At 38.0% G+C, this 11,198-nt stretch overlaps 1 protein-coding gene across 1 annotated transcript; it reads right to left on the bottom strand.

Annotated features, from left to right (window-relative positions):
* Positions 1-3,493: 3,493 nt before the first annotated feature.
* Positions 3,494-4,162, bottom strand: LOC143621973 (uncharacterized). Its single transcript, XM_077093237.1, has one exon. It carries the CDS (start codon positions 4,160-4,162, stop codon positions 3,494-3,496), a length of 669 nt encoding a protein of 222 aa, XP_076949352.1.
* Positions 4,163-11,198: the final 7,036 nt, after the last annotated feature.

Consider the following 11,198-nt stretch of genomic DNA (forward strand, 5'->3'; position numbering starts at 1 on the left):
TTGCTTCAACACATTCTCGAATGAAGTGATATCGAGATTTGATGTGTTTCGTCCGACCATGAAACACGGGATTCTTCACGAGGGCAATCGCGAAGGTGTTGTCAATCTTCAAATTAATCTTTTGTAGCGGGTCACCGGTTATTTCACCCAATAATTCTCGGAGCCAAACTGCCTGACACGCGGCTACAGAAGCTGCCATATATTCAACTTCACACGAAGAAAGTGCCACGGTTGCTTGTTTTTGTGAACACCACGTGACGGGAGTCGAGCCGAAGTAGAAAACATGCCCATTGTACTCCTTCCGTCATTCTCATCCACATTGTGACTACTATCACTATAACCAACCAATTTCTTTGACCCGTTTCGTTCAAACTTTAACCCAAAACTTAAAGTTTTCTTCAAGTACCTCAAAATGTGATTAATCGCCAAACCATGTGACTCTCTCGGACTTTGCATGTAGCGACTAACAACCCCGACTGAATATGACAAGTCAGGTCGCGTATGCAATAGGTATCTCAAACACCCAACAATCTTCTGGTATCCTGTCGCATCAATCTCCACCTCGTTTTCGGCTTTACATAACCGTAAGCCATGATCCATAGGTACGTGATACGGGTAACATGCTTCCATTCCTGAATCCTTTAGAATTTTACGTGCGTACCCTTCTTCCGGTATCCCGTTGCATCAATCTCCACCTTGTTTTCGGCTTTACATAACCGTAAGCCATGATCCATAGGTACGTGAGACGGGTAACATGTTTCCATTCCCGAATCCTTTAGAATTTTACGTGCGTACCCTTCTTGATTAATTTGTATCTCGTTATTGCTTTGTGAGACTTCAATACCGAGATAATACGTTAACTTCCCGAGATCCGACATCTCAAACTTGGTCGACATACCTTGTTTGAAGTCGGTTATAATACAATCAGATTATGCTTTCCCTCAACCTTTCGGTACACCGATTGTTCTTTCACGCACCAAACAAACTTCATATTTTTCAAAATCTGATCGAGTTTACAGTTCCAAGCCCGTGGGGCTTGCCTTAAACCGTACAAAGCTTTTGACAGTTTATATACCTTGTGTTCTTCCCCCTTCTTCTCAAATCCCTCCGGTTAAGCTATATAAAGGGTTCCTTTAACTCACCGTGTAAAAACGCTGTTTTTACATCAAGATGATGAATCTCCCACCCATTCGATGCGGCCAATGCAATTAATAATCGAATAGTCTTGATTCGTGCGATTGGAGCAAAAACTTCTTCAAAGTCGATCCCGGCTTGTTGCACATACCCCTTTGCAACTAACCGTGCTTTGTATTTATTAATAGTTCCATCGGCATTCTTCTTCACCTTGAAAACCCATTTTAAACCTATGGGTTTTATCCCATTCAGTTTCTCGATTAAGTTCCAAGTATTATTTTTGTGGATGGAATCTATCTCGGCCTTCATCGCTTTAACCCATTCTTTTGAAACTTTAGCCTCTTGATAACAATTTGGTTCCTCGTTGATTGCTAAAAGTAACTCTTCACAATCAATATCAGCCTGCAAAACATAGTCATCAAGATATTGTGGTTGAACCGAAACACGCGCTGATCTTCTCGGTTCTGGTATGGCTGATTCGACTTGTTGGGTTGGTAAAACAGGCCCGTTTTGGCCTGCTAAACGTGTTGAAGCATTGCTGCCAGAAACAACACTATTTGGGCTATTTGGGCCTGCACTATTTGGGCTGTTTGGGCCCATTTGTGTGCCATCGTGCGGGCCTGATTCGGAGTCACTGTGGCTGCTGTTGGGCGACTCGTTTAAGTCAAAATTGGAGCTATCGGTCAGCATGGGGCTGATCGTAACAGGCCTGGTTCCAACATCTATCGAACTACCCCAAATAAACTTAAACATACCTGGTTCGCCATCTTCATCTCCTCTCGGTTCTTCCCAATTCCACCCAACCTTTTCATTAAACACTACGTCTCGGCTAACGACAATTCATCGGGTTTTCGGTTTATAAAGCCGATACGCCTTAGAACCCGGTTCTGTTCCAAGATTCACAAGAGGTCTCGATCGGTCATCAAGCTTCTTCAAGTGAGGTTTTTCAACCTTAGCATATGCAAGACAACCGAACACTCTTAAATGTTCAACAGTCGGCTTCTTCCCCTTGAACATTTCATACGGTGTGCGGTTCCTTAATGATCTTGTTGACACTTGATTAATTAAGTATGTGGAGTGTCGAACCTCTTCTTCCCACAAATAATTTGGTACCTTCATGGCCTTCAAGATACTCCTTGTCATCTCCAAAAGAGTACGGTTTCGGCGTTCTACAACGCCGTTTTGTTGAGGCGTATACGGGGCCGTTAAGTTTCGCGAAATTCCATTTTCTTTACAAAACCCATTAAATTCACTTGATGTGAATTCTCCTCCCCGAATGGTTCAGAGTGTTTTAATGGTTGCTTCAGTTTCTTTCTCAACCAAGGCTTTAAACTTCTTGAGTTTCTCGAGTGCCTCGCTTTTTTCTTTCAACAAAATAGACCACATATACCGTGAAAAATCATCAATTAATACAAAAATGTATTTATTACCTGATATGGTGGAGGGGGTAATCAAACCACACAAGTCCCCATGAACAAGCTCGAGAACTCGTTTAGCCCAAAACATCATGGTCAACGGAAAAGACTTCCGTGTGTGTTTGCCCACCAAACACGACTCACACATCTCATTCTCGTGCTCGACCCGTGGTAAACCATGAACCATATCCTTTTTAGCCATCAATTTCATCATATCGAAACTAATATGCCCAAGCCTTGCATGCCAACGCCAAGCATCATCACCAATCTTGGCTAGTAAACAAACCGGTGTACCCACGTTTAAACGTATCTTATATTACTGATTCGGTGATCTCGTTACCTTCATTAGCAACCTTCCACCCCCATCATGCGTAGTCAAGAATTCATCTTTCATTCTCACATCACAACCGGAGTCGGTAGCTTGACCTAGGTTCATAATATTGGTTTTAAGCCCATGTACATAGTACGTTTCCGTTAGCAAATTTTGCTCACTGGATTTTCCTTGAAAAATAATCGAGCCTCGACCCTTGATTTTCACGCACGACCCATCGCCAAATCTTACGTTTCCGGTTATGCTTTCATACAGTTCTGAAAAGAATGACCGGTTTCCCGTCATATGGTTGCTTGCCCCGTTATCCAAATACCACACATTATTCTCTACCTGATCAGTTTCGAATTTCTTGGGCATTAGATTCTGTTCATTCAAAAATACTACCTCGTGTACATAGGCGGCATCGGCCTCCACCGTTTCTGCCTTCCTGTAATTTCTATACACGATCCGGGCATTTCGATGCGAAGTGCCCCATTTGATCACATCGATAGCAAACCACCTTGGAATGGTCTTTCTTTACCTTTTCCTTCCCTTTTGACTCGGAACAAAACTCGGTTCGGTTCAGCCCGTTGCCACGACCTCTTCCCCTGCCTCAGTTATTTTGTCCTCGGCCTCAACCACTTGACCCGTTTTCTCCCTGTCTTGAATAAGAGCTTTCACCATTTGAGAATAATAGGTCACCTTGTGTTTCCATAACTTCTTCCCTGATTCGTTCTTCATAGGCTTTCAACCTTCCTACGACATCTTCAAACCCGGTTTTGTTCAAATCCAAAACTTGTTCTAACGAAGCAACAATTTGAATGTACTTAGAACGAGGAAGTGCCTTTAGAAACTTCTTTACCATCTTTGTCTCTTCAATCTCTTCTCCAAGGGCTGTAGATTTTGAGGCCAAACTTGATAACTTCCCGGCGAAGTCATCAATCGATTCTGAATCACGCATTTTCAGATTATCGAATTCTGTGGTTAGGGTTTGGAGACGAGCTTCTCTAACCCGATCAGCCCCCAAATGACGGCTTTTGATTGCACCCCACGGATCTTTTGTAGTTTCCTGATTGCCTACTTGCATAATCAGATTTTCAGGTATTGACTGGAACAAAAGTGCTATTGCCAAGTCATTCTTCTCATCATCGGCTGAATTCGACCCAATCGTATCCCACACCTTGTGAACCCTCAAAACAATTTTCATTCTCATGGCCCATACGGTGTAATTTGTAGCAGTTAACATGGGACAGTGCACGGACGTAGATCCGGATTCTTTCCCCTTCGGTACAGAATCCCCCATATCTTTCTTATGACGGCTGTACGTAGAAAGTGGTGTAGTGGGATCCAGTACTTAGATGTAGTACCACTCGATTAAACACAGCTCGTATAATCGAAACAGACAGAAGTTTTAGATCTGAAATAACTCTATCAAACCTGACTCGTTTAATCGTGAATTCAGCAGCAACAGCTCGGTTTCTGGTTGAACGCGTGACGGCAGCAGCAGTGCACAGCACCGACGGTGCACAGCTGTGATCAATGGTGGCGGCTGTGAAACCCTAGGCGGCGGCTGGTGATTATCGTTCAGATTCATTGGATCGGCTCTGATACCAATTCTTCAAATGAATTAAACAACAATCAATAAACACACAAACGTTAAAGAGATTTCACTTTGTTATTAGGGAAATATAGCTCAAAAACCCTATTACAAACTATCTCTTGTTTTCTTGTTCTTAAACCCTAACTCAGTTAAGATACATTTTTGTGAAAGACTAACAAACCATAACACCCATAACCCTAGCCCATCCAGCTAAGACATCTCGGGCCAGCCCACTTGGCCCAACTCGGTAATTAGCCTTCAATATTTACTCATTACCAAAAAACGAATTCCAAATATAGTCATTCAAGGTACTTATTTACTCATTACACTAAATACAATCTGTAATAAGACAATTATATTCTTCTCTTTCTCTTTACACCCTAAACTCGTATCCTAATACAAGTTTTAAGGGAAGGGCATACCGGTCTTTAATTTGAAAATAAGTATGTGTGCCATGTGGTTTTTTAATTGATGATGTACAGGTTGAATTGAGGCTAAAGGAAACAACTGCGAACTTGAACAACAATTAGTGGATCAACAGTCCAGGTTGAAGGAAACAATTGCAAAACATAAACAACAATTGGCTGAAGAACAAGCAGCCCGGTTGGAGATTCAACGAAGTCCAATGAGAAAATACAGAAGCTCAAAGAGGATTTAGCGAGAGCTCTAAAGGAGACAGAGGATCTCGGAAAGAGAGCTGAATGTGGCAACTGCGTTGTCGCATAGGTTAGTGCTTTATTTCTACTAAAAAAACATGTATTCAGTACTGTTGTTTTCGATAACAACAACCGAACAAGAATCTGCTTGAGTCTGATACAATATGTCAAGATATGATAGTTGCTTTTATCATATATAGATCTGAGAATTATGGTGTGTGTACATGGTTTGTTTATCTTCACCTATCATTACATAATCAGTTCTTGAAAATATATAACACAATAATATATTATGTTTATAAGATAACTAGTGTTTTACCGGCATGTTGCGCCGGGCAAAATCGGACGGTGGTAAAACTCAAGTGTTGTCAATCCTGGGCGTAGAATTTGTAAGTCGACGTGAATTCAGGCAATTACGGTTACGTGCGTTATGGGCGTAGCGTCGGTCAGTAAAACTCAGTCTTTGTAAAACCCGGGCATTGAGGCGGCGAGTCTAAACAAATTTGGTCGGTTTCTGTCATCTTCGTTATGTTACCATAACTAAAACAAAAAAATTAAAAAAAAAAAAAGGTACACACATGACCCACCAAATTGAACTTAGCAAAAAAAAAAAAGCTAATAAACAATAACAACCATTTCCCATTGCAAAGATTTGAACGTGGGTAGCAAACCACATTGGACATAAGAACATCCCCACACAACCAACATGTTAGAAGTTAAGTTGTTTTTCTAAGTAGAAACTATCTATTATATACTAAAACAAAAGTTTATTAAAATAAAAACTTTGTAGCACCAACCTTCTCTTTTATACTATATATATATATATATATATATATATATATATATATATTGAGCTTTATAGGTTAATAATGTATCATGTAATGCTTAATACTTAGGAATTCATTGTTGACCGGAGTCAATAAATTGATCAATATAGCGCTCTTAGTATGATATTGTATGTAACTGCACTATTGACTTGTGCTTGATGCTACAATGCTCCTAGTAGATAAATTAAATACATGATATAATTTAAGTTATCTTCTCAGCATATTCCTTGTAACAACTGATGTACGGTTATCACGTGCTCGTTTTGTTGGTTGGAATGGAATGTAATTTGGATGTAATTGGAATTGATTTCCATTCCTTAAAGTATTCGTTTCATTAGAATTGGAATCTTAATTCCATTTTGGTGTGTTCGGTTGCCAGTGAATTTGAATTGGAATTGGAATTGGACCCGAACGCGATACGAAACATAGACCCGAACGCGATACGAAACGTAGACCTGGACCGTAGACTCGATTGGTCGACTAGAATGCGACCGGAATGTTCACCCGAACGCAACCTGGGTTCTTGACCTGAACGTGGTGGATTGGCTGGAGATGCGGTGGTATTCATGTTGATAGATTCCAATTCGTTTATCCAATGAAATACATTAAGAACGGAATCGGATTCCAAATCCCATGCCATTTCTAATTCCAATTCCATTCCATTTTATGAAAAGAACACCACTTAAAGGTATTAAATTTTCATGCCAAAAGTATTTTTGAAAACTAATTTAGCGAATTGAGAAATGTAATTGTAAAAGTGCGTATCAGTCGAATATATAGTAAAAATTCTGCAACCAACGTACCTTGATAGTTGATACTACTCATCAAATTAGCCTGAGTAATATGCAAAGTTGGATTTCCCACGATGAACATTTTACTTGAACTTAAATGTTAATACTTCTAAAGAAAGGTTAAGATTAGTTATAGCTTTTAACACACACAGATATATAGTTTTCTAATTAAGTTATGCGTGAACTTGTATCACAAGATTATGATTTGAAAATATTTAAGTTGACAAAACATGTTTTATGTATGTGACAAATACTTGAATGGTTAAATACACTTCTTTGAAATTAAACAAATACTTAGTACTTATGAACTTCAAACGTCATACAAGTATTCAGGTTAAGTAATTTGTTTCGGTTATATTGTGTGAACATAACTCGAACTTAATCAGCAATTTGTATAAATAACGATTATGTGTTGAAACACTTGTGCATTAATGATGTATCTAGCTGATTCAGCTTCAGTGATGTATCTAGCTGATTCGGTTTCAATAGACTATGTGATAGCATTCAACTTAATTAGCCTAATCTCATTGGTAAACCTTTCAATAGGTTGGTTGCTAGAATATTATTAGAAAAAAATAATAAAATAAAAAACCATTTTTTCAACGCAACCTGGTCGCGAGAGAAACCCATGTTGCAACCTTCGTCATGCCACATGTCTCAAAACTAGTGGCTTGCATTTCAAATTTGTATTTTCTTTCCATGACAATTACTTTCACCACTAATTTAGTTTTACTTTAATAATTTTCAGTGTGTAACTTTTTATGAAAAAAACAGAGTCTCGTTTAGTTTTTCTTTTTTGTATGAATATCCCGATATAAATTTTGTCTAAAATGGAGTTGTTTTGAAAAACGTCCTTTTTTATATAATACAAATTCGCTTATCTACTTTTATTATGGTTGATGAATGTATAAAGATGTTTATAATATTCATTTTTATACTTCAAATAAATAATATTTTATTTGTTTTGATGGGAATTTAATCACATTTAATAAATAACAATAATTATAAATTATATTATGACCCAATTACAAATTTTGTCCTTTAAAAAAAGTCAATTTACGGTTCGTGTCCTTTGTTAAGTTTCTTTGCAGGCGGTGTACTTTAAACATTTTTTTCCTACACGTTATGTCCTTTACGCTAACTGGGTTAGAAAAACTCAGTTAAATACCCTCACGTGAAACGCATGTGAGGGCATATTGGTCTTTTCGTCTACCCTGCAACTTCATCATCATCATCTTCTTCTTCTTCTTCTTCTTCTTCATTTTGCATATCTCAATCAAAACCCTAAAATCATCTTTAATATGTCAAAATCAAATGTAATTTAAATATTTCAAGATATAACCCACTGTCTCCAACCTCCCGTCATCGTCTTCCCCACTCAACTGCCGCCACCGTCTCCCAGCTCCAACGACGCCACCGTATCTCACCTCTACTGCAGCTAAAAACCCATTAAAACTCTATATATCTCTCTAAAAAAACCCTTTACAACCACTGCATCTACCGTCTACGACATCCACCGACGGCCACAACGAACACAAATCGTCAAACTCTCGCCCTAGTTCCTAAATTAGCCCTAATTAGGGGTAAGCTTGATTCATGGATCGATCGATATTAAAACCATTGAAGCCAAAAATCGAACCCTAGGCATAATTCTAACCTCAACGTGGTGGTGGAGGTTGCGCGTGGGTCGCCATGGTAATGGGGGCCGGAAAATCAATTGTGACGTCGATGGTGAGGACCGGACGGTTAAACTCTGACCTCAATAAATTTCATATATGCGAAAAGCATCGTGCAAGGTTTCCGATGACAGCTGGACGGTGGTAGAGGAGTAGCGGTATTCCGGTGGATGGTAATGGCAGCCGGACTATGGTTGTCTTCAATTAGATCTGGCGGACTGTAGCAGCCGGAGCTTATCGAGTTTGATTTTCGGTCGAATTGCATCGAGAAGAAGCCAGAATTTGATATTTGAAGAACAAAGTGGAATGCCGAGATGGTGATAATGAATTAATGATAATAATCTAGTTATTGTAAGTATGCGTTGATTAATTCAAAGGGATTTTGGATTTTTGTTCTAAGATTAAAATTAATTATGTTATTTGTGCAATTTGTTTAATTGCTATTATTATTAATATGATTATATGAATTTGTTTTGAAAAGACCAATATGCCCTCACATGCGCCTCACGTGAGGGTATTTAACTGCGTTTTTCTAACCCAGTTAGCGTAAAGGACATAACGTGTAGGAAAAAAATGTTTAAAGTACACCGCCTGCAAAGAAACTTAACAAAGGACACGAACCGTAAATTGACTTTTTTTAAAGGACAAAATTTGTAATTGGGTCTTATATTATTTAATAAATAAATGAAGCTTAGGGTACTAATGAGTGTGAAAACTTGAGTTAGATTGGGTTAGATAAATGAAAGAGAGGAAATTAGTTTTATAATAAAAATTGAGTTGGGAGCAGTGACGGATCTAGCCGATAAATCTAGGGGTAGCACAATCTTTTTAACCGTGCATTAAAAAAACGCCATAATGCATAAAGTTAAACATGTGTCTAATAGAGTCCTACTCTCCGGCATTTGAAAGCTTAAAACCAAGCTGTTACATCATCTTCAATTATGTTCTCGAATACTTCTCTTTCAAATGATGATTTCTTTGGTTGTTGTGTTATGTCTTTTTTTTTTCCTAATTCAGTTTGATTATTACATTCGCATTTAAATAGATTTTTAACAATCGATACACTATAACGCAAGAACGATTTTTTGTTACTTTTAGTACTCGTTTGAAATCCGATAAAATTGAAACGATATAGAAAATACTAGCATCACTCATACGCAAAGCTGATTAAAATGTAAATAAATTAGATAAATTATAATTTAAATAAATTAAAACTATTTCAAAATTAATAATCAAATAAAAAAGTTAATCGAAGCATTAAAAAAATCTATAATCTTCTTTATGTTATATACAATAAATTGATAAAGAAAATTGTAAAACTATAATATTATAATAGTTGATATGACTAATTCTTTGAAACTTTCTTTCATTAGAAAAAACAAATATGTATATATATTGGTGGACCCAATACTATTAATAATTCATCTTTTTCGTTGTCTCTGATAAATCCATCAGTCTTCCATATTTGCTCTGTTAATAAAGAAAGAAGAAAAATCCAATTTCTTGAAGTTCTTTTCATCTAAACTATTCCCTTGGTTCCATCGATGTTTGAGGGGTAGCTGATGCTAGACTATCGCTATCTAGTCAAAAACTATTAAATCAGTGTTCCTAATCACCTTAAGCTAGTCAGGGTAAATAGGGTGTCGAACCACTAGTATGTGGTCAGTGAAAATGATTCCTAACATTATGAAGTAATTCAATTAACAAAGTGCTGATCACACTATCAAACAGTTTGGTTTTATAAAAAACTAGCAATTACTTAAGTATTCAATCAATTAACAAAGCAAATCACACCCGGGAATTCAAGTAAGCAAACTAACAGCAAACTCATGCACATAACAAATAAACTATCCTGTGTCAACTACAGGCTAACTAACCGATTAAACCTTAGGCATCCACGCTCGCTAACACACGACACTGGTTATCAAACGGTCACTGCCAGTGTGACTCAACTAAGGACAAAGGTATGCTTTCTCACAATTAACAGGTCAAAACAATCCTATAAGCAATTATCATAGCAACTGGCACACTAATCGTTCTGATTGAAATAAACCTAAACTGACGTTATGCACAATAATACTAGACATCAATACTCATAGATTAACATCAAGATAATTACAATCAATCGTTCTAGCACATGAGAAAATAACTGAAAGATTACAAACTATACATCCCGGATATGACTCGAAGGGTCTAGCCGCATCTCGGCATCTCTCGGTCTTCGATTATGATGATATGGATCATATCTATGGACTCTAGATGAATGGAAATGTTAATCAGCTGCTATTCTCCTTGGAAACTGCTCTAGAAACTCGATGATGGCGTATAGGGTCGTCAAAATGTAATATAACATAAAACCCTAACTTTCCCATCTGTGCGGACCATCGCGTAGCGCGATGGACCAAAAGTCAACGCATCAACAAATGAAGGGCATCACGTAGCACGATGCACTGTCTTCCACACCCATCGCGCTATGCGATGGGTGGCTTCACTCAGCAAATCCATATAACTGCCTCGGTTTGCGTGCTGGACATCCCGCGCCTTTATTCCATGCTCGTACAGGTCCAAATTAAGCGCGCTAAGTACCTGTGACCTGAAACACAATAAACACGTATGACGTACCAAAGTTCCTAAACTAAACGAATAAAACGACTAAGTTAACACACTAATATATGTACAAATAAACCGAATATCACATCCCCACACTAATCTTTTGCTTGCCCTCAAGCAAAACTCTAAAGTAAACATTAACCGCCATCATAGGTCAACCAATTATCACCATTAATACT

This window comes from Bidens hawaiensis, unplaced genomic scaffold, assembly GCF_021521415.1.
Source record: "Bidens hawaiensis isolate Kalapana, Puna unplaced genomic scaffold, B.hawaiensis_p1.1 tig00003004_1, whole genome shotgun sequence".
Lineage (NCBI taxonomy): Eukaryota > Viridiplantae > Streptophyta > Magnoliopsida > Asterales > Asteraceae > Bidens > Bidens hawaiensis.